The 24,000-nt window shown below is 43.4% G+C and overlaps 2 protein-coding genes across 9 annotated transcripts in view; one reads left to right on the top strand and one right to left on the bottom strand.

The window, feature by feature from the left end:
* Positions 1 to 1,968: 1,968 nt before the first annotated feature.
* GCSAM (germinal center associated signaling and motility) lies at positions 1,969 to 11,601 on the top strand. Its single transcript, XM_036352403.1, has 6 exons — positions 1,969 to 2,161; positions 4,083 to 4,151; positions 6,592 to 6,636; positions 7,634 to 7,680; positions 9,343 to 9,371; positions 10,244 to 11,601. Exons 1-6 carry the CDS (start codon positions 2,133 to 2,135, stop codon positions 10,484 to 10,486), a joined length of 462 nt encoding a protein of 153 aa, XP_036208296.1. The 5' UTR covers positions 1,969 to 2,132; the 3' UTR covers positions 10,487 to 11,601.
* Positions 11,602 to 14,815: 3,214 nt separating this feature from the next.
* The window catches only part of CUNH3orf52 (chromosome unknown C3orf52 homolog), a 31,419-nt gene continuing 22,234 nt past the window's right edge, over positions 14,816 to 24,000 (bottom strand). For 3 of the 8 annotated variants that reach the window (XM_036349227.1, XM_036349224.1, XM_036349225.1), the window contains exons 5-8: positions 21,049 to 21,230; positions 17,750 to 17,824; positions 17,600 to 17,625; positions 14,816 to 16,251 (exon numbers count right to left, since the gene is read on the bottom strand). In XM_036349227.1, the coding sequence (XP_036205120.1) occupies positions 16,138 to 16,251; positions 17,600 to 17,625; positions 17,750 to 17,824; positions 21,049 to 21,230 (397 nt within the window). In that variant the 3' untranslated portion in view covers positions 14,816 to 16,137. The other 5 variants (XR_004974006.1, XR_004974007.1, XM_036349228.1 and 2 more) reach the window with 5 other exon arrangements.

Raw genomic sequence — 24,000 nt, 5'->3', positions numbered from 1 at the left:
TCCTGTTGTGGTGACCCCCAACCATAAAATTATTTTCCTTGCTACTTCATAACTGTAATTTTACTACTGTTATGAATCATAATGTAAATATCTGATATGCAGGATGTATATTCATTGTTACAAATTGAACATAATTAAAGCATAGTGATTAATCACAAAAACAATATGTAATTATTGTTTTCCGATGGCCTTAGGTGACCCCTGTGAAAGGATCACTCGACCCCCAAAGGGGTCATGACCCACAGGTTGAGAACCATTGAATTAAAGTAACGCAGCTATTAACGTTGCATGCAGGTTCCCTGGAGGTCTTTATATTTTATTAGAGGCCTGGTGCACAAAAATTTGTGCACTTGGGGGGTCCCTCAGCCCGGCCTGTGCCCTCTCACAGTCTGAGACCCCTCCGGGGATGACCACCTGTTGGCTTAGGCCCACTCCCTGGGTGATTGGGCCTAAACTGGCAGTTAGACATCCCTCTGGCAGCCTGGGAGCCCTTGGGGGATGTCCACTTGCTAGCGGGGAGCAGGCCTAAGCTGCAGTCAGACATCCTTAGCGCTGCTAAGGAGGTAGGAGATGCTCCCACCACCACCACTGTACTGGCAGCCATAAGCCTGGCTTGTGGTTGAGCAGAGTTCCCCCTGTTGGAGAACACTGACCACCAGGGGGCAGCTCATGCATTGAGCTTCTGCCCCCTGGTGGTCAGTGTGTGTCATAGTGACCAGTCATTCCCAGTCATTCTGCTGTTATGGTCAATTTGCATATTGCCCTTTTATTATATAGGAGTGCCTGGCCAGCCTAGGTGAGGGGCTGATGGCTGTTTGTAGGCTGGACACAGTCCCTTTTGGGTGAGGGTCCTCCCTGGGGTGCCTGGCCAGCCTGGGTGAGGGGCTGATGGTTGTTTGTAGGCTGGCCAAACCCCCCAGCAGGGACCCTCACTCCATGAGGGTGTGACCAGCCTGGATAGGGGATGATGGCTGTTTGCAGGCTGGCCACAACCCCCAGCCACCCAAGCTCCCAGTGGAGGCTGACTGGAAGCAGGTATCTGGGATTTATTTGTCTTCTATAATTGAAACTTTGTTGCCATGAGGGGAGGTCACAGCCAGCTCAGGGCAGGCAGGAAGCTTGGCTTCCTCCATCGCCGGGGCAACCAAGCCTCCTGCTTGCTCCAGCTCCTTGGCTGCCGCCACCATCTTCGTTAGGTTAATTTGAATATAGTCGCTCTGATTGGCTGGTGGGCGTGGCTTAGGGCATAGCAAAGGTATAGTCAATTAGCATCTTTGTCTCTTATTAGTGTAGATTTCACTTGGATAGACATCTAGGAGTGGGATTGCTAAATTGTACGGCAAGGCTATGCTTAACTTCTTAAGAAACTGCCACATTGTTTTGCCATGGGCAATGCATGAGACTTCCAGATGCCCTACATTCCTTGCTAACACTTGGTATTATCGGCTTTTGTTTTTGTTTTCACTGTTAGCCATTCTACTGGCATGTAATGTACTGCACTGTGGTTTTGATTTACCTCTCCTAATGACCATAGTGTTAAGCGTCTTTTCATGTATTTATTTGCCATCAGTATATTTCCTTTGATGAAGAGTCTGTTCAAATATTTTTTTCCCATTTTCTTATTGGGTGTCTGTTTTCTTCTTTGTTTTGAAAGTCTTTATATATTCTGAATAAAAATATTTTTTTTATCTGATGTATGTCTTGCTATTATTTTCTACTGGTCTGCAGCTTCACTTTAATTTGCTTTAAACTTCTCTTGTCTTAAAATCAAATCCTCCCTTCTCATTTTTTGAAGGCTAGAAAACGGTTTAATAAATTTAGGTGTCTGATGGGAAAACTGCATGGCTGGTCTGTAATTGCAAATGGGGCTTCCCCAAGGGCTCCGAGCTCTCATTGACCAACACTTCTGTTAAGAACAATAGGCTGGTTCTTTCAGGCTCTGACATTTTAGGAAGTTGTGCACGTGTGCACCTCTGACTTTCTCTTCGGGCTCCTCCCCTCTGCAGAGAGATAGTCTTCTCCTTTTAGCTCACTCTGCACTGGTGGCCAGAACAACGCAGCCTATCTCTTTCAGGAGCTGCCCTGTCAGAGAGCAAGGCAGGCTGAGGAGAAGGCACCGGAGGACTGAGAGGATGGGCAACTCTCTGCTGAGGGAAAACAGGTGAGTGCAGACTCCCTACGAAAGACCAGAGGAGATGGGTCAGGGCAATGTAGTCAGAAATAGAAAAAGAGGTCTGCTCTTAGAAGAGGGAGGAAGGGAATTGAATAAGAACTGAGAAGCGTGAAGTGCCTGCTATGTACCAGACACCAATTTCAATTCCTTATAGATTTAGCCTTCTCCTGAAGGAGAAGCAACTGGCGAAAACACCTGAAAGGAGAGGACTTTATCAAGGGAGGTCTCTGCAGTAGAACAACTTTCCAAGGCCCGGGCAGGGATGCTCTCCTGAGCTCTTAATGCACCACAAGAAGCTTAAGACACTACCACCTTTTTCTTTTTTTAATATATTTTTATTGACTTCAGAGAGGAAGAGAGAGGGTGAGAGAGATAGAAACATCAATGATGAGAGAGAATCATCCATCAGCTGCCTCCTGCACACCTCACACTGTAGGTTGAGCCCACAACCTGGGCATGTGCCCGACTGGAGTTTGGCCCATGACCTTCTGGTTCATAGGTCCACAATCAACTACTGAGCCACCCCGGTCAGGCAACACTGTCATCATTTTAATCACTATTTAAATTCAAAATAAATAGCAAGCTTCCTGCCGTTATGAGGTCATGTCTGCCACACTTCCTGCAACAGGTAAACAGGGGTCATTGACATTGGTAGAGAACTTACCTTAACTTTTCTGGGCCTCAGTTTCCTCATTTCAAATGGCAAAAGTAATACAATATCTACCATGGAGAGTTCTAATGTGTGTGATGCTGGCATAGTTCCTGATACATAGGAGGGTTCAATAATTAGAAGGTAGTTTTCTTGACCATCATCTTCATTAAAATCAAAATAGGAATTAGCCAAAAGCAAATTCATCCTTTCCACTTACTGGTTGGGGGGTCTTCAGACAAGTTGCCAAACTTTTGGCCTCAGTTTCCTCATTAGTAAAAAAATAATCATAATATATGTATATATCATAAATTTATTCTGGGATTAAATAGAAAGTGTATATGTCATATACATTATATACCTTTATTAGTAGTATACATAGTATGAATAGTATATCTAGTAAGTATGTATAGTATAATAACTAGTATTTATAATGTGTATAGGTATATATGTATAAAGCATTTAGTAAGTAGCTAACATATAGTAAGTAGTGTCTAATTATTAGTTTCTTTTTATCTATACCTCCAGCAAATGAAAAGATGGTTGTACAAAAACCCAATCCAAACAATAAAACAATTTATTGGTGGGTTTTTTTTCTTGTTGTTTTTGTTAACCCTCATCTGAGGCTATTTCTCCATTAATTTCTAAAGAGAGTGGAAGGGACAGGGACCCCAACTTGGGCCAGGGATTGAGCCTGCAACCGAAATGCATGCCCTTGACCAGAATCAAACCCATGACCCTTCAGTCTGCAGGCCAGCACTCTATCCACTGAGCCAAATTGGCTAGTGTGTGGGGTTTTTTATTGTTTTGTTTTTGCTTTCTTAATTTACCTTTTCCCCCCATTTTATCCCATTCTCTCTGTCTTGGTGCTTTCTGTGAAAGAAGGCAATTTACATGAAACAAAACCAGTGTCCTCCCACATTCCTGTGTATAATCACTAAAACTACATCAAGCAGATAAGCCTTTCTAAATACTGATAGTCTCAGGGTTATCATGAGAATTCCAGACATTTGGGAACAAATTATTTGGGCTTGGTTGTGCATAGTAAACATTGACAGGCTCTTGTTATGGTAATGGAGAGAAGGTCAGATCAAAGATCATGGTGTATGCTTTAGGAAGGCATAAGTGAAGGCAAAAAGGGGAAGCTGAGGTGGTCTGGGGTTACAACACAAATAGCAGAATAAGGAAAGTTGGAAAAATTATGAAGAGAGGTGGGAAGCTTGGAAATACTTAACTCAGTCCTGGTATGTTGAGTTTTAGGTGGCAACAGAACACTCAAGAGATACCCTGGGATCTGAGAAACCAAAACCTCAAGCAGAGAACATCCAGGTCAGAGCAAACCCAGCAGGACCTCTCCCAACCTTTGCCCATGAAGAGTGAAGTCGGTCAGATCCTGGACATCACTTACCCCACCATAGAGGACCCTGCTTAGACCCAACCACAATTGTAATAATAGTAAATGAGGAGACAAGATAAGACAACATCATTGTGAACCTTTGGACAAGAGATGTGCCATTTTGCTAGAAGCTTAGTGTAACTGCTAACAACTATTTTCTATCGTCTCTTTGCTTGTCTACCTCAAGTACCTTTGTGTTCAAGTTCCATCCCAGACATTTCATTTTTAAGCTCTAAGGTTCTATTTCTGAAATGGCCATATCCCCCTCATCACTACAATTGTTGGAAGGTTTGTGGAGCAAAATGTGTGTGATTACGTGGATGCTGTTAAACCAAGACGTCCTCATCAGTCCTCTCTAACCAGGTCCTCTGAATGCCAGGAATCACTAATGTATGGAAATAGTGCCCCTGAACCCAAGAATTCCAAAGGGTGCCAAAGCCAGTTGTTCTGTGGCCTGTAGTGTTCTGCACTTTCCCCATGATTTCAAGACAAGGTTTTAAAAGAATATCAATTAAAAAGCAACCACTAAGCCAAATCTTGGGTTAAGAATTAGGGTCCCAGAGATTCCCCCCAATAGTATGCATTTCTTCACTGTAAGCTAAGGACATATGTTAATTCATGCACTCCAAATGATGGAACAGGACAGAGGGCCATGGACATTATAACAAGGGAGATATCAGGTAGACTGGTGAGACAGGCAAGTTTTGTGCAAGAGATGGGAACCTGGAACTGCTGGCCCATAGCCTTGTGTCATAGACATTTGTCTGGCCTCCTTCACAGGGGTTATCTGAACCCACCCCAAACCAAAACATCTGAATTAAAATGCAGGAACACATTGCCGAAACATTGAGTGGGGGAAATAGCTGGTTTAAAAGTAGCTTTAGCTTATATTTAACTTTACTTGACCTCCATGAAGTAAGCAGTGTAAGTATCCTCATGTTATATATCAGTGCTGGCGAACCTATGACATGCATGTCAGAGGTGACACGTGAACTCATTTTTTTGGTTGATTTTTCTTTGTTAAATGGCATTTAAATATATAAAATAAATATCAAAAATATAAGTCTTTGTTTTACTATGGTTTCAAATATCAAAAAATTTCTATATGTGACACGGCACCAGAGTTAAGTTAGGGTTTTTCAAAATGCTGACATGCCAAGCGCAAAAAGTTCGCCATCACTGTTATAGATTAAGAAACTGTGGTTCAAGAAGGCCAGAGATATTGAGCCAGTAACTCAAAATCAATAGACTCCTTTCATCCCATTCCCGTGAATCTGATTTCTTAGCTTTGGTATGATTTGATGGTTTTCTTCTGGTGTGTCTTTAGCCACAGAAACAGGAGATATAAACAAATGTCTTACAGTACTCTGAATATAGCCTAAAGAGAAGGAAACACTATAGCCATGATTCTCAGTCCCAAAGGCTCTGATGGTACATTGACCCTCGAATACTCAGCCACCCTAGTGCCCACAGCCAAGGTCACATGCAGCAGCCTCACCTCCACTTCCCTTTCTGGTGAACTTCCTGGGAAAGCTCACTGGGGAAGATACTGTTGGGTGGTGTTTTCCAAAAGTCTTTTCATAGTGTTCCTGGAATACACGATGTTAATGTGGGCTTTCACTGCACCTCATCTTCAGAAAGATGCTCAGAGGACACTTTAGACTTCAGCCTAGATGTCTGCCTGCAGGGAGATCTGGCCTTTCTACTGTAAAGAATATAACAAGGCAGATTTGATGATCTCCTGAGCCAGTTAGCGTTGCTCTGTTCTTAGCTCCTTATTCATTTATCAAATATTTATTGAAAATATATTTTCTGTGTGCCAGGTACTGTGGCATATGTTGGTGATATATACCATGATGTTAAGCATGGTCCCCACATGTATGAAGCTCACAGTCTAGTGTGGGATAAAGACAAGTGAGCAGGCAATTATAATATAGTGTGTCCAGAGGAAATTCAGAGTGCAGTGGAATCCTGTGTAAGTATTAACTAGCCCGTACCTGGAAGCAATTTCTAAAATCTACGCACACTTATGCCTTGATTTTCTGGAGTTAACTCTGTGTGTCCATCATCACCAGGGACCAAGTAACTCACTGGAAGTGAGAATGAGAGCCTTTTTCCTTTTCTGAGAACACAGAAGAAGGCTTCTTCCCTAATTAGGAGTGGATAGTGTCATCTTCATATTTCCAAAGGGCAGTTGATGTCCTGAAAGGACCAAGGCATCCTAGTATGATAGATGTGTCCAAGTCACCAAGAATGAATGCTCTCTTGGAGAGAGAAAAAAGATTTTCACAGAAATGTCACAGGGAAGAGAGTGACCCTGACAAAGCTGTAGAAACCAACCTTGTGATCTGTGTCATCTCTCCGGTATTTTAGGTGCTGGGGCCGCCACATGGCTGAAGGGTGTTTCTGCCTCCCATGGTGAGTGGAGTATTGTTTTCAGGAGTTATTTCCCTACGTGTGGTTTGAGTGTGGTATTTGCTGTAAGTTACCTGTGAACTCCCTGTTGTCTGTGGCCACAGCGGAAGCCTGTCACTAGCCCTGACGATCATCTGACTTAGGAAAGCGATGTTTCAAGTTTGCTTAAAAAACAGGAACAAGAGTCTCATGGGTGGTATGTGCTCCTCAAATGGGAAAGCCTCGGAAGCAAGGATGAAACTGGCTGCCAGTGCAAAGAAAGACCCCTTTCCCACACCTGCAAATCCCAGCATCTCTGTGGACAGCACACATTTCTGTCCCTTGCACAGAAAATTTATAACCAGAGTGATCATATAATTCATTATCCAAACTGGGAAACTTTTGAGAGTGACAGGGATGCCAAAAATAATTGGTAACAACATTTAACTAGACTGTCATAGCAAACCAGGACATATGGCCATTCTCCTTAGAGCAGATGCCGTCCTTGATTCCTGAGATGATAGGGCTTCTATTATATTTATATTGTGTGTTTTCCAGGGGGTCATCTATATAGTGTGGTTACCTCTGTGCTCAGATTGGACATATCTGTTTTGTTCAGTTGTTTGTTTAGAGATCATAGATTGGGATTAAGGCTGGGATTTGAAATATCAATGGCTTCTTAACTCATATGATATGAAAGAAATTAATATTTTGTCAAAAAATCTCCAAAAATACTACTATAACATCACCATAATTCTTCACCTCTAAATCCATTTCATATCAGCCTTAGAAAAGGGAGGAGGAGAGAAATTTTATACAAAAATATTAGATTCTACTTGGTCTCCTTGCTTTTTCCTTTTTTTTTCTATCCTCTTATTTCTCTATGCTGAAGAAGGTAATAAAAAAGGCCTATGACTTTAACAAATGAAAAAGTTAAAAATAAACTTTTATAGAAGGTATAATTTCCTTTGAGAGTTGCTGAATTTTGAAACAAGCAATTTACTTTCCTTCTCTTTTGCAGGAAAAAGATGCACATTTTTAAAGCCAGGCAAGATTTCCCAAAGGAAGGTAAGTTATTGCTTTCACATCATTTTCACTTTTGATAGACTTACACTTTCAAACTGCCCCTTCTCTGTGTTCCCAGAGCTCTGTGGGCATATTTCTGTACAAAACTTACACATTTTGCTGCAATTTGTCCACCTGTATGGCTCTGTTTCTCCACTAGACTGTGAGATCATTGAAGCAGGGATTGGTTTGTTGATCTCCATATGCTTCGGTTAGTTCCTAGGTTTGAAGGAGTTAACTGGGAACAGTAAATGCAAAAGGTGGAGGTCTGAGGCACTCAGAAGGAGCAGCAAGGAGGCCAGCTTGGGCACAGAGAACACAGAGGAGGGGCAGGGCCTGGTGCTCACATTTAGGAATGGGGCTCCTGTCTTGAGAACTGCAGGGCTTTGAACAAGGGGCATTTGAGACATCACCCAGGTTGCTGTGCGGAGCACAAATTGTGGTCAGGAATGGCAAAAGCAGGTGCTGGAAGACCACCTAGGAGTTTATGCAATGGTCTCTGGTGACAGAACAAGGCTGAAGTTAAGGAGACAAAAGGATTTGAGAAGGAGAGAGTGGTGAATGGTTATCACAAGTAAGAAAGAAAATAAAAAAGTATAGGCCTGAGGACAGGCCACTGCATTTCTAAAGAAGAAACACAAAGTTTGCCTTTGCCTTCTGGGCTTAAAGAGGAGAGCCTAGCTTATTCATTCTGAATCTTAGAAACGAACCCTGTAAGGTGTGTGAGTGAATAATACAGCCCTCCCACCCCTGGCCCTTTTACCCAGAGGAATTGTGTTTCCTAGGAAACTCTAATCTGCATCAGAGCAAAACATGGTAGAAACAGGGCCAGTTCTGCTGAAACTCACACACCCTTTTCCTGTGGGATAACCAGGGGAGCCCAGCAGGGCCATGGGACCTCATGGAGCGATGAGCCTCCTGAGTGTCGGTAGGGAGGAAGAATAAATCCAAACATGTACGATCAGGTGGCTAACATGGGCACACCCACCTCCCTGGCAGGGTGGTATCATGAGGCTTCTATGTGAAAGCTCGGATTTGTCTATTGCGCTGGTGTGTTTGCAAGGGGTAGCAAGTGTGTCCATTTGCCTCTTGGCTGAATGGCCAGGGCCAACTGCTTTTGAAAAATTGGCCTGCTTCTGTTTTTATCTGCAGCAGGTTCCGGAGTGGGAATGTTCAGCTTAAGAGTTTTCTCCGCTGCAAAGCTTTCCTTGAACACCAGCCTCCACGCTACCACCCTCCCCCATCACCTACAGTAAAAACTACAGCCCTCCCCTGTGTTGTAGATCTCTCATAGGCCCTTGCCTGTGCTAGCCTGTGAGCCCCTTAAGTATAGGGACAGTGTCTGGTTATTTGTCTCCTCAAGGCCTGGTGCAGAGCAGGCATGCAATGAATTTTGTGTAAAAAAGAAGAGATGAGAGGGCAGGCGGTAGGGAAGTGTGATTTCTTAACTGAAAACCCACCGAATAAGTCTCCCTCCACTCATCTCAGCCTGAGCACAGCTCTGGACGTGTCTTGTTTCAATGGCCTTGCCATTCCCCAGGGATGAGCTGTAGCCCTGATAAGGGCTGTCCCAGCTGTTCCTTGGCTCTCTGGTTGCTTGTATCCCAGTCCCCCACTCAAACCTCCCCATGACCTGAAATTCATTGAGTGTATTTTCTTTCTCAGGTGGAGGAACATCCACTGCTACCCAGCAGGTAATATGAGCATCCCTAAGCCTTTTCTGAGTTGATGGTAAAAATGTAGACACTCCAAATGGCAGGAGTAGTTGGCCTGCAAGACCCCTTCTGATCTAGACATGAAAGAAAACCATTAGGTGCTCATGCTTCTAAGCCCAGGGATGTATGCAGGCCTGATGGCAGAAGCAGCAGCACCTCTGTTGTACTATTTATTGAAAGAAACTAACATTTACTGAGCACTTAGTTCATGCCAGGCAGTGTGCTGAGCACTTTGTGTGCATCATCTCACATAACTGTCGCCACAACCCTGTAAGATTGGTACGCCCCCCTCCCCTTTTTACAGATGAGAAAACTGAGAGATTAAGTGAAATTCCCCAAAGCCAGACAGCTTTCGAGATGGCAGGGGCCTGATTCAGAACCAAGCCTCACCCCCAAATCCCTGCTCTTTCCTGTATATTTTGCTTTTAATCTCCTGAGGCGTCATTGAATGAGACCTTCTCTTCCATCATCTCCCTTTATGTTATCTGGCCTGGGTGGCTAAATATCATAACCCAGTCATGTTTAGGTGTCATGAGAGTGTTCTCTTTTGTAAGAAGGGGCTCTTCTCAGGGTCCTGAGACTGGGAATTACATGGAATGGCCAGGAGTCCCACCAGAACAGGGACAGAGAGGATGGGCCCAGGAAGGCTGAATACTCCAGGCACTATGAGCATTCTGGCTGCCTGGGCTAGGTGTGAGGGGAGGGGCAGCCATTCAGGCAAAAAGGCCAAGAGATGGAGGGGACGTGGTTTGTGGAAGCCAGGCTTTGCCCAGGGTCGAGCATATGTTGAGACTGAAGCGTAAAGAAAATGACAAGAGGCCAAGTCTTGATGATGGCTCTCTGACCAGCAGGACAACGTTGACCAGAACTCTGCAGAGGAGCTGTGCTACACCCTCATCGATCACAGGGTCCTTGGCAGGAGGCCATCAGGGAACTCTGCCGAGGAGTACTATGAGAACGTTCCCTGCCAGGTCCGGAGGCCCAGAGAGTCGCTGAGAGGAACCGAGACTGAGTACTCACTTCTCCATGTGCCTCCCACCCCTAGGCATCCACCTGCCCCGGAAGGTGAATATGAGCTTCTCAGTGTCCAGTAGAATCTCCTCTCATGCCCTGCAAAAGCCATGTCCACATACACGCCCCTCTGAGGCTGAGTTTTCCCATCCATAATGAAGCAGTGCACCAACATGTGTTCCACACCAGCACATAACAGCTGGCGGGTGGGGAGCTCTGCTTAACTCTCCCACCCTCACCGCCACCTGCACACAACAGCCCTTTCTGCAGAGCATGATTTGTAAACCACAGGGCTTCTTAGATCCTGCTCAGTATTCAACATCCAAAAACCGACCAATGATCCTGAAAACCGCTCTTTGAGAAGGGAAGGACCATATTTGGCTCCAAATGGCTTTGGAAATGGCTGCTGTGCTCAGAGGCAGGTGGGGCTCCCTGGTCACAATGATTTTTGCTCTTCTGTCCAGGTTCTTATAAAATGTCCACACGGTTGTCCTTTGAAGTCACAAGGAATTCATTCATTCCATACATGTCTGTGGGCCCACCTCCTCACTCCTAGCCTTCCAGGTGGGCGCCTGTATGTTCTGCTCACTCCATGCCTCTAAATGAGTCCTTTGCATAGTGTCCTTTCATTTTCTGGCGCTGGTGACTTAGTTGGATACATGGGTTGAATCAGTATGTCTCAGGCCAAAATTTTATGTAATTTTTACATGATTTGAGTCCATATATTTTTTTTAACTTGGCATTTAAATCTTAATAAAAGAAATCATAGCATCAAACAATGATAGAATAGAAAGATCTTTGGAGATCCTACTCCCACTATCTTTTTTTGGCTTATTAGCCCAAAGTAATGTTGCAAGTTAGAGGCATAACCTTATCTGGAATCTGATTTCCTGGCTTCTAATTTAGTGTTCTTCCAATGTACTTCCAATATACTCTACTCTATGGTATGTATGAATATTAAGTAATATGTCCTGTATAAAATATGCATAAAATGTCTATGTGGGGAAAATAACATATACACACATCCCTTCTCAAATGAGTACTTCTTCATATGCTCTGATTATTTATTTTCCCTCATCTTTTCTTCAGGGTTCCTAGAATTATGTATGCCCCTAAAAGAGAGGTCATCAACCTGTGGCTGATGGGCCAAATCTGGCCAACTGCCTTTTTTTGTGTAAATAAAATCTTACTGGAATAATACAGCCATAGTCATTTGTTTATGTAATGTCTGAGGTACCACAGGAGATTAGTTTGTAGACCCTTGCCCTAAACAATCAGAAATGAGATGAACTAAACAGAAATGTGTTTGGGTATTGATGTAACTCATAAGAGCAGGTACCAATACAATGGTATGGAAATATTAAACCACAAATTAGATGAGTGAGCCCAACAACAATTAACAAATTAGACTATTTCTATATTCGCACCTGTGTTTTCAACTTCCTGTTTAACCCATGCATTGTCTTAATTTTAGGGATTTTAAAATAGTAAGAGATTTGTGAAGCCAAACACATCCTAGTACCTTATCCTCCGTTAACTTCTTGTTTTTAGCAGAACTCTTTCACATGGAACCATAATTTTGACACTCGGCCAAGATTGACTCAAGTTCGAAAGGAGGCATGGGTGGTGGCAGGCAATACTCTACAAGAAAATTAACATGGTGTAGGGGACAGTGTGTGGAATCCAGAGTCAAATAATCAATTATTTAAATCCTGGTTCTATCTCTTCCTCTCTCCATGACCTTGAGTATGGAACTTGGAGGCTTAACTTTTCACCCAGACACAGGAAGATTACATCTAATGTATGTAAACCATTTAACACAGATCCTGAATACATGGAGCAAAGGGAAACAAAAAACCTCATGATGTACAGAGAAACCACTGGTTGGTGTACCCAATCCAGGGTACCCATCAGTCCTCTAGCAGCAGAAACCCAGAATTCTGCGTTTTATGCCGGAAACTTTCACTTGGATATTGAACTGTTGTGGAAGCTGATGGGTTCAAATTTTCTCAACTTAACATGATAAGTTATATTTGTTTGAGTCTTATCATGTGAAAGTATTACCTGTTTGAAACAGTATATGCCTTTTATCAGGAAGATACTAATTATAAGTGCTTAACCAAAGAAAGTTGTTCTTATAATAAAATTTGAGGGATTATGAGAGGAAATTATTTTTGAGTAGAAGAGTCCTTTGAAATACCTACAATGTCTGTTTATATTGCTGATCCTTTTTATGGATTTCAGAATTTCTGATGAAAGTTGTATATCCTCATCACAGAACATGCACACACACACAATATTTGTATACAGTTGTAAAGGGTTGAGGATGCAATTCCTGTTCTTGATTTTTTTTAAAAAAAAAATGAGGCTGAGGATTTAAATTTTATCCTCAAGTCACAAATATATCTGAAAATTCCCCTCCCCCATGTTGGTCTCAACTGTACACAGCCAAAGTTCACGGAGGCACATTTAATGCAGCTACTGTGGGCTCTGTGGTTTCTGTTTTACGTTCATACTAGTACCTATAAATAATCCCTGAGTCAGTGAACAAATTCTTATTTAGAACATAAGAGCGGTACAAGAAAAGGGCAAAGATAGGTGAGGAAAATCGACCGTTGACAACAAATAAATTCAAATGTGGACATTATTAGGACAACCTTGGGTAACGAGGGCTACAGCTATTCTCAGGGGTGGAAGGGCATAGGCAGAATGAAAAAGGTATGCCCCAGGACGCCACAGAAGTCTTCAGAAAATAGAAGATTCTGTTTAAATTTCTGTGACTCTGTTCTCTTCCAAGTCAGCGTCTTGCGTTCAAAAAGCAACTTGAAAGCCATTGGATCTGAGCATGCCCCAGCTCTCAGTCCCTCCCCATTTCCCACAAGGAGGTCTTTTGCAAGGCACTTGGGGAAGGATTGAGCATCATCATAATCCCAGAGTCTTCTACAGCCTGATGATCACACTCCTCAACTCATCCCTCTCCTCTCTCTCCTCATGCTCCTTGATGGTGTGTGGTTGCCTAGTGGGCTGAGCTGTGCTCCCCGAAACTGGGGAGCTCTGGGCTTGTCCTCCCACCTGTCCAGGCCTTAGTTTCTTAACCATAAAAAGAGGGACTGCCTTCTAACACCAAGAGGATATTTTTTTAATCATAAAGAAAAATATTAAAGGCTGTGTCTGCATGCAGCTGCCAGCAATGCAGTAATAGTGTGAATTGCCTCATTTTACAGTAATGGGAGCAGAGGAGGAAGATTTAGAGAGATAGCTCCCATTCTTCTCAGCACTGGTCAGATTTTGAATGGGGCAAGGAGAGACTGTGCACCTGACCCTAGTAAGACACAAACTTAAGTAAAGAAAGGCAACCCTCTTTATTAAAATCCCACCACTGATTCAGGGTCAGTTTATGTCCTACTTCCCAGGCAAATATTTTTTCCAATTATACTATACTGGATACTCTTTCCTAGGACCATCCACAGCTCTATATTTTATCTTTATTTAATTTTAACACCTGACTCTCTCCCTCCCCCCACCCCCCATCCCCCCACCCCCCGCCCCCGCCCGTTGTTTCTTGTTTCACCTATGCAGAGCCTGAATCCCTGTAAGACCAGAAGTTTCCTTCCTTATTATTATCTTCTTCTACACTGGTGTCTTCTTTAGTCTTCTGCAAAACTCATTATTAAAAAATCTATAGGACTAAGTTACTTTGTGAGGCAAAAAAGAATTGAACACGTGGATAGAATTTTTGTTGGGGTGACAGGTTCCTCAGATCTGGCTGTATCCTTTCGGTCCATATCTAAAAGACTTCCACAAAAGACCAGTCTCAAATTGTTCAATTATTTCACAGGTATTTGTTAAAACCTTATTATGCACCAGGCGTTATGCTCATCATTAAAATGTGTGATGACCAATATTCACCTCTGATAGCAGAGTAGTGTATATGTAAGTGCCATTTTTTCCAAACCCTCCAAATGCTTTCGTCACAGAGTTCAGGTCTTACCACACCACGTAGGCTAAAGAGTGCACTCTATGGAAAATTCTATGACTCGTAAGTGGTCAAAACCCAGGACAAGGTATTTGCATCTTGGTGCTTTCCAAAGGAGAAAGGAAGATGAAAACCAACCCTGTCTTGATCCCAGGTATACACCAACCTTTCCTTCCAGTCCCAGGCCCTTCAGACACCTGGCCCTGCCAGAGAGGGCTCTGGGAGGAAGTGGAAGGGATCAAAGCACCCGCCCTTCACTCACTGAAACAGAGAGGAGGACTCAGCCCACCCCAGTTCAATCTCACTCCCTCAGAAGGGGAAGCTGCCCTCAGGGAAATGAAAAGATCACTTCCAACACCATTTACTGCAAGAAAACACCAACCCAAATCATGGCCCTGGAGAGCTGCCACCAATGAAGCAAAGGGAAATGGGACAGTGCAGAGGGCAAAAATAATTTATTGTAAATATTTTTAAATCCTTTTCCATGAAAAGTCTTCATTATTTTCTAAAAAGTACAAATACATTAAAGCTTACACTTGACATATAAAAAATAAAGAGGAAGAAGGATAATTCACCTGTTTTGCTAGTTTGAGGAACTATCCTCAAAATGAGACAGCGTTACAATGAATGCATCTTCTAGTTCAATAAGAAGGAAAGTTTTCACATTATCCAGAGTCCTGGGTCCTAAAGAGCTTAAGGCAAATCTACCTGAGACAAGACTCAGACACACCCCCATACACAGCTGCCCCCATACTAACTTCCACCTAAGGTCAACCTAACTGAGATATTAGGCTAAAGAGCTCTCACTATAGGACCACAAACTCTTTCTCCTGGAAAATTCCCAACAATTTCCCTGAGAAAACAAATAATTCTGATCCCTCATGAGAGGCAAATGACGGAGTCAGTTACCAATATTCTCCCACCCTGTAAGTGAACTGTCATTAATCTTATAACTGTTTCAGAGAGTGGTTCTTCCTGTTTCAAAACTATCTTTCATCAGATCTATGATCAATGCCTGAAGACACTGAGTCCTGCTAGAAGGCCATAACACTGGGCCATGAAAAGCACTTGTGTAATAGTTCTAGCAGATGGTTAGGGTTCTTAATGATTCCCTGATGGAAGGTTGTGAAAATATACATGGAAAAACTATCCAAAATGAGAGCAAAGTGTTCAAAACTCACAGGGAATTATGTTTTTAAAAGAGGTGTTCAGGAATCATAGGAACAATGAGGAGATGCAAAATAATTTTAAAATGTACATTTCCTTTCTGTAGCTATTGATAACACAGTGACATTGGATGATGTGCCTACAGCTGGTTTGCTAAGAAATGCAGCTACAGGTCATGAAGGTAGACACATACCCATGCTGCTCTGGGCTTAAATGCCCTCCCTATCCTCACAGGCTTGCTTAGAGGTAGATTAAATGTAATGTTGAGCGGGAGGGGGATTTCAGTGAGCCACTGGCTCAATTCGCCCTCACCTGCTGTCGCCTCTCCAACAACACAGGCAGGCGGGATCCTGCCCGAAAGTCTACCCCAGCACTAAAGAGAAAGTGTCCACATGGTGGTGGGGACAGGTAGCGCTTCAAGAATAGCAGTGGCTTCACACTGGAAGGTTCACCCTGCTACTCGGTCACCCCTGTCCCATCTGGCTTCCTGCTTCTACCATCAGTGAGACCAGGGCAGCTCTTGCTGTTTTGCTGGATGTTCTACTGTGCACAATCAGGAGAAAAAGGACCATGCCTAGCCCTCTCGTCATTTCAAATCCTTCCAGTTAATTCACAGTATCTTTTCTGTAAAAAAGAATGAGTTATCTTCATCCCACAGCTCAGGGAACACTGCTTCAGACACAGACCGGCCTCTACCACTTCACTCTGAAAAGAAAATACAAACAAAAGACGCTTACGAATTATGATTAATTTCAACACCCATAGTTTCATTTGACTTTATTTGGTTTGAATATATACTCGTATAAAATTGGAATATTGTAAATTCCTAACAGAAAATTGCCTCTTCAGTCAACACACACACAAACACAAACTCTGAATCCTTTCCAAAAGGCAAATACCACATTGTCTGCTCATTGGTTTGGGTATAATTCATGAAAAATAACATTTGATGAGGCCTTTTGGATACTGAGGACATTTTAACATTCAGTCCTTTTTCATGATCTCATTATAAAAATACCTCTAAATGTTCAGGTTTTTTTAAAAAGTGCACAATATGTCATGAGAAATCCAGATGAGGGGAATGGTGTGAGCCGGCCTGGCTAAGGGGGTGATGCCCACGCAAGGCCCTGGGACACTACATAGAGAGCCCTTCATGCTCTGCCACAGGGTTCTCACAGTTGACGTTGGGGCCTGGGTAGTTCTAGAGAGCACTATAAGGAGAAGAATCCCTGACCTCACCACTAGATATTAGTATCCAGCATACAATCTCAATAGTGACAACTAAAAATGTCTCCAGACAGCCCTGGCTGGTGTGGCTCAGTTGGTTGGGAGTTATCCCTGCACCCAAAGGTGCACATGCCCAGATTGTGGGTTTGCTCCCCGGTAGCAAGTATGCAGAAGGCAGTCGATACTCAATGTTGTGCTCTCACATCGATGTTTCTCTCGCCCTCTCCCCTCATTTCTCTCTAAAAATCAATAAACTATTCTTTTAAAAAATAAAATAAAAATGTCTCCAGCCATTGCCAAATATCCCTGGAGGGAGAGGGGGGTGCAGAATTGCCCTCAATGAGGATTACTGTTCTTTGGCTAAACTCTTCCAGTTTTCTGGAGAATCTATGAACAGCCAAAATGGTTTCCCTTGATGCCCCAGGGATAGGATTCATTCTGGCTTCTCTGCTAGGAACCAGCTCATCAGCCTACCCCACAAAACCTACAAACACGATTCACTGTCCTCACTGCCTGGAGCCCGGTCCTCTCCGTTCTCACAGAAACTCGGGTTTGCCTCTATTGCCCTCAGCCTGCCAGCTGACTCCTTCACTTATGAGAAACCTGTGCAAAATAACTAACCCAGTTCCAAAATAGATCCTGAAGTCCCAACGAAGCCACTGTTTTACATTTGCAAAACAGTCTTCTACTCCTCAGACTGGGACCCCACCCGTACAGAATGTGAACAAGCTCAAAGACAGGGGAGGGAAGGGTTGATCCATTAAAAAAAAAAAATGCCTTTACCCTTGAGGGTATTATGCTTAAGTGAAATAAGTCAGACAAATACTTTATGGCCTCGCTTGTATGTGGAATCTAAATTTAAAAAAAAAGAAAGAAAAAGAAACTCATAGCAAAAGAAAGCAGATTATCAGTTCGGTGGGAGATAATTTGGGTGACAGTGGTTAAAAAGGACAAACTTCCTGTTATAAGTAAGTACCTGAGTGTATGTACAGCATGATGATGTAGTTCACACTGCTGTATGGTGCATTTGAAAGTTCTAAGAGGGTAGATCCTAAAAGTTCTCACCACAAGGAAAAAAATTTCTCATTGTTAAAAAGAAAGCAACAGACTCAAAATGAAGTCACTTTTGCAAAGCCCCACCAAGACTTACTGCCTCAGAAAAAGGCTGAAAATGCATCAGCCTAGAATTTCCTGGTCAGCAAGAGTGAGGTCACCTACCTGATAAAACTCCCTGTCTTCCCAGCAAGGGAAGGTCACCTTGCCAGAAGTCCTTTCTTTTCATTTCCTTGCCCCGCCCTTTTTCTGCTTATAAAAACCATCTATTTTTTACAATTGCTCTGAGCACCTCTCTGTTTACTAGATGGGCTGCTTCCAGATCCATGAATCATCCAATAAAGCCATTCAGATCTCTAAGTTTACTCAGTTGCATTTTTGTTCCTTAACAGTAACCGTATGAGATGACAGGTATAAACTGAACTTATTGTAGTAATCATTAGGAAATACGTGTCAAGTCAATTCTATCTCAAGTCAATTGTAATAAAATTATATATCTCAATATTTTTTAAAATCCTTTTTGATTATTATAGTAAGGAAAGTTTTTATTTTTATAAGGCATTACAATATGCCTGCAGCTAGGTCAAATAGTCATGGTATTTCCAAATCAGAAAATGAGAATTACGCACAAAATACCCCAGGAACCCAAATTAGAGCCTAACTTAAAGCTCTGACTCTAAAGTTCTGACTCTAACGTACACACACATATGAACCCCAAAGGAACCACAGCCTGGCCTCAGAGAGTCCTTGGAGTCCCTGAAATTGTAAAATTTTGTGTAGGGGAGGAGTTGTGTGCCCTTTATTCTGGAGAGAAGGTACTTGGTTGTCCTCATCCTCTAACGCAACGGTTCTCAACCTGTGGGTCGCGACCCCTTTGGCAGTCGAACGACCCTTTCACAGGGGTCGCCTAAGACCATCCTGCATATCAGATATTTACATTACGATTCATAACAGTAGCAACATTACAGTTATGAAGTAGCAACGAAAATAATTTTATGGTTGGGGGTCACAACATGAGGAACTGTATTTAAAGGGCCAGAAGGTTGAGAACCACTGCTCTAAGGAGTAGACGAACCCCACAATGCTAAGAATCTCTGCTCTTTGAAGAATTAGAACATTATCTTTATGAAAAACTAGTTGCCCAGCTCATCACAGGCATGGTGGTAACCCACAAGCCCCCAGAGCACGTGAGCATGAGGAACTGGCCTAAGCACCCACAGGGTTCACTTGGTCCCTCCCAGGGGCCTCGCCTATCCCTGCCACAGCCATCTCTTCTCTTTCATTGGAGTTTACCTCTCACTTGCCCTACCTGCCTCTCTTGTCTTTTTCCTTCCTCACTTCCCAAATGGTCACTGTCTACCCATCCATTTGAGAGGGCCTGATAGCCATAGTCCTGAAAATATTTAATGGCTGAAATGCTGCTCAGGCAGGCTATGGAAAATGGATGTGGGGTCACAGGGTTCCCCAGGAGAAATGATTGAGAGAAAAAGTACAATCTCCTGGGGAGCAGCAACTGGCTGACTCACGTGGCATCCCTGGGGCCGGAGGCAGAGCCCGACTGGGAAATGTCTCTGAGGCTTTTCGGCTGAGCTGTCCTCTGGCCTCTAAAGCAGCACCCCCTTTCTCATACTCCCAACCTCACAATCCTCTGAAGCCTTTCTCACACTCCTCCCCCGTCCCTCACCTACATTTGGAAAGAGCTGGTAACCACAACATGTGTAGAGAGGGCTCGGAAAATCAAGGCCAGTCACCACAGCAGGCGGCCAACGCATCTCATGCAGGGTAGATTTCCCCCTCTCACCTCTACACAGGAGGGGCCCGTCCGGTTTCTTTCTTTCCAAAATTCTTGTGGAGGGTGCATAACCCCTCCACTCCACACATGTATGCTGTCTGCCTGGCCCACAGACACACTTTATTTATCCAGATGCTCTGTGAGGAAACTATTCCTTCATGAGACTTTCCCAGTGAACTGAAATTTGGCCTTCTGAATGTCATTATTTCTGTTTAGTGTGTATGTGTGTGTGTGTTGGGGGGGGGGGGGGTGGTATTGTGTGTGTATAAAAAGCTTTAAGAACTGCTTGCTAAAACTTTCTGCTGAGATTAATCTACTTCACCTTCAGCCATCATGATCAGCGCCCGCTCTCCTGCTGAAGTCCCACGAGTGCTTTATAACCTCTGTTTCGCTCTCCTGACGCTGGGCTGCTGGCACCGTGCCTGGTGCTACACGTCTCCTTCTATTTGCCTTTTTCATTCATTCCACTGTTACTTACTGCTAATGTGCAGAGAGTGTTTCTGATGGGTGGTCCACGAGAAAATGAGACGCCCAAGATGGTTGGCCTGTGGGGCTAAGGAGAGCTAGTGCCTCTCTAAGAGAGGACTCGGAAGGAAGTGAGGAGAGATGGAGAGAAAGGCCAGAGCTTCAGTAGACACATGGAAGGACGTGTCAACGCTGTGGCCATTCCACCTCCACGCCTTCCTTCTGCCAAGTCTTGGCAGGAAAGTTCTCCTGATAAGCGGGGTATATTCTATGCTTATTAAACAACATAACAGTTTCCCTGGTTTGTTCTTAGTTTTAAAAGTAGATGAGTAGATTTATTATACTTTTCTAAGGAAATAGGTCAATTTGCCTTTTTATACCTCTCCATTAATTTCTTAATGAACTCAGTGGCCTTCAACAGAAGAAGAGATGAGTTGCCAAGTGAGATAATACTTCAAGGATTTAGCTATACTGTTTATTGCAAACTCTTTAACACTTACTTCTCTTATGAAACCATGGTGCTTCCATGAAGAGTATAGTCACACTTCAAAGATATTGTGCTTTGGGTTCCAGACCACCATAATAAAGAGTGAATCACAATAAAGCAAATAAAAATCTTTTTGCAAGTAAAGGGTCTTGCCTTCGATTTGTAAAGAAAAAATAAAGCAACATCCATGAAGCACAATGAAATGAGATATGCCTGTACTAATGCCATTATGAAGTAGAGTATGGGGCTTAGCATGTGGGTGAGCTACAACAAGGAAACTTTCAGCAATCCTCATCTTTATAGTTTAATTACTTTTTCCATGATTTCCCCCCAACTATTCAGTCTGGAGGACAGGGGCTGTGTAACCTCCACAGAACATGGAACATCACCTGCACAGAAATCAACCCGAACCCTCTGTCCCCCGTCTGGTTCACTTGTTTACCATCCCAACTCTGACTTTTTGACATGCTTAACTTACCGTAGAGCAACAGGGACTCCGGATCAAGCCCCAGAGTCTCACAGCCAGACAGGTTCTGATCATGGAAATCCTGTAGCAAAATGCCCAGCACCAACTCCTCACTCATCATATACTTCATAAAACTGTCATCTTCCGATGGAACCCCAAACTGCAGGTGGTAGGTTATTGTGGCATTTTCCTCTCTAAAAGGCAAATTAAACAGAGAAAGTCAAATGAAACAGAATCGCACTGCCAGTCTGGAAACTAGTTTTAGCAATAACATTTCTTTTTTTTTTTTTTAGTTCCTCGTGTTCTTCCAAGTACAAAATAGCAAAGGGTGTGCTGCCCTGGAAGAATCCTCTTCCACGGGTCCAGCACAGAATATTCTGGTGGCCCTCACCGCCTCCTCCCCCTTAGAACACAGCCCCTGGGAGTCCACTGAGAAGACACTGAAGGGAGAGATGGGACCAGCGATTGTCAAGGAAGAGTCCAGGGCCCACTGTCTGCCCCAGCTCCAGCCTTTGACCACCCAGGCAGGCCAGGAAAGTCCTGTTCTCCTCCTGTATTCCCTTCTGCATGCGCTCACACAACACCCTTTCCCTGCTCCAACAAGTGCAGGTTAGTCAGAGCAAATTGCTTTAGCCAGTTCATTAGTGTTTAAAGTAGGGCCGAAAGCTCCCTGCCTTCAGGGGTGCAGAATTCCTGGGCTCCCACTGCTCGCCCCGTGCACCAGCAGCAAATCATATCTCCCTGCTTTGACCCCAACTAAGAAACTTGTTCTGTCTCGTTTCCACTCCCAAGGCTCCCAGCAATGTGCTCTCAAGAAGGGGACCTAAGGAATTTTTCCCATTATCAAAATAAAAATAATCATAGGGCTATTCTCAGTTAATGAGTAGATTATACTATCTGTTAAATGCTACATCAACATTTAAGTTTTCCACAATTATCCTATTACTTTCAAGATGACCCAGATTAAGAGCAAGAAATAAAATAATTAAGAGGTAGCCACATCTGAGACTCTAGCCCTAGGGCGTTTTATAAATAGGCCAGTCCCAATAGTAAGCGCTGCCCTTATTAAGGACAAGCAAAGAGCTCCCTCTTGTGGCCAGAGGTCACCTTAACATTAACGTGGCTGACAAGTTTATACAAAGACAGCCAAGAAAAGTGCCAAACCCTGTGGTTTAGATGAATGACAGTCAGACCCTGGGGAAACAGTTTCAAGGACGCCACTACAGGCAGGCTGAAAACTGCTTTCAAACTCTAAGCCAGCAACTCTAGTTTACAGGTGGTCCCTGTGCTTTACCTTCTAAGTATCACTAAGGATGGTCACATCTTGACTCACAGCCACCTTATGCTCCCATGGGCAAAGGGTTGGCTTATGGAAAGGACTAGAGGCTGACTTTCATAAGACCAGACCAGATGCTGAATGAGAGGTTTGCTCTGTCTAATGCAGCCTGATCAGCCCATTGTCATTCTACCAAGTGAGTCTTGGGGTGAATGTACTCAAGGCTGAATTCTGAGAAGAGAAGAGGGATTTTCAGGGAAACAGAGAACTCTGTGGGCTTTGCCTCATCTGCCCACTACCTGAGTGGGTCCAGCAGCGGATGAACCAGTGGGCATTTCCCAGTTTTTCATTGAGCGGGGCTGGGACTGAGGTCAGGATTTGTGTCTACACAAATGTTTGCAGGCCTGTGGCTATCTCCTCCTCACAGGCAGCAACTGCGGCTTTGGAGGCAATGGCTTTTGTTCCTCAGTTGAAACTCTGCCTAGATTTTTAAAAATGTTCCCAGACAAAGTTCTTTATCTAAAATACTAAAGCCCTTGGGTTTTTCTTTCCAATAACTTTTAAAAGCAGATTCTGTAACAGTAAGTGTTCAGACTTTGAGTCATGTTTCACTCCTTTTTCTGATGAGTTTTTCCCAGTGTCAACCCCAAGCCATTATACAATCCCACGTCCTCTAAGCCATAATAGGAGACTGGATTCTTGGAAAAGCCCTTCAGTCTAGGTGGCTCTTAACTTTGGCTCAGTCTTTGAGTTGCAAATTGGGGTAAGTGCACAGAGGAAAGCATGTTGGGTCTAATTATGCATTTCTCCATTTTCTATTGGTGTTTTAATACCAATGGCTTATGATTAAAATGAGCAATGTCAAAGAAGTCACCTTACTTGGCCATAGAAATGATGAGATCTTATTTGTGACAGCATGAATGGACCTAGAGCAGCCGTGGGCAAACTACAGCCCGCGGGCCGGATCCAGCCAGTTTGAAATGAATAAAACTAAAAAAAAAAAAAGACCGTACCCTTTTATGTAATGATGTTTACTTTGAATTTATATTAGTTCACACAAACACTCCATCCATGCTTTTGTTCCGGCCCTCCGGTCCAGTTTAAGAACCCATTGTGGCCCTCGAGTCAAAAAGTTTGCCCACCCCTGACCTAGGGCCATGGTCGGCAAACTGCAGCTCGAGAGCCACATGCGGCTTTTTGGCCCCTTGAGTGTGGCTCTTCCTGAGCCTTAGGAGTACCCTAATTAAGTTAATAACAATGTACCTACCTATATAGCTTAAGTTTAAAAAATTTGGCTCTCAAAAGAAATTTCAATCATTGTACTGTTGATATTTGGCTCTGTTGACTAATGAGTTTGCCGACCCCTGACCTAGGGTATTATGCTAAGTGAAATGAGTAAGTCAGAGAAAGACAAATACTATATTATTTCACTTGTATGTGGAATCTAAAGAACAAAATAAATGCAATATTGAAATAGATTCATATATACAGAGAATAGACTGATGGTTGTCAGATGGGAGGAGGGTTGGGGGACTGGGTGAAAAAGATGAAGGGATTGAGAAGTAAAGATTGGTAGTTGCAAAATAGTCATGGGATGTAAAGTACAACATAGGGTTATACAGTTGAAAAAAGTTTTTAGGAGTAAAATAGGCAGGTTTAAGGAGTTTTAGGAATTACGAGGTCCATGG

The sequence above is a fragment of the Myotis myotis genome, unplaced genomic scaffold (assembly GCF_014108235.1).
Source record: "Myotis myotis isolate mMyoMyo1 unplaced genomic scaffold, mMyoMyo1.p scaffold_m19_p_2, whole genome shotgun sequence".
NCBI classification, from domain to species: domain Eukaryota; kingdom Metazoa; phylum Chordata; class Mammalia; order Chiroptera; family Vespertilionidae; genus Myotis; species Myotis myotis.
The sequence above is the reverse complement of the archived record's forward strand: the minus strand, read 5'-3'. Positions and strand labels throughout refer to the sequence as shown.

Coding starts and splice junctions, on each gene's coding strand:
- GCSAM (XM_036352403.1), top strand. CDS start 2,133: ATGGGCAACTCTCTGCTGAGGGAAAACAG. Junction 2,162..4,082: donor TCTCTGCTGAGGGAAAACAG/GTGAGTGCAGAC, acceptor GTTGAGTTTTAG/GTGGCAACAGAACACTCAAG. Junction 9,372..10,243: donor CATCCACTGCTACCCAGCAG/GTAATATGAGCA, acceptor TCTGACCAGCAG/GACAACGTTGACCAGAACTC.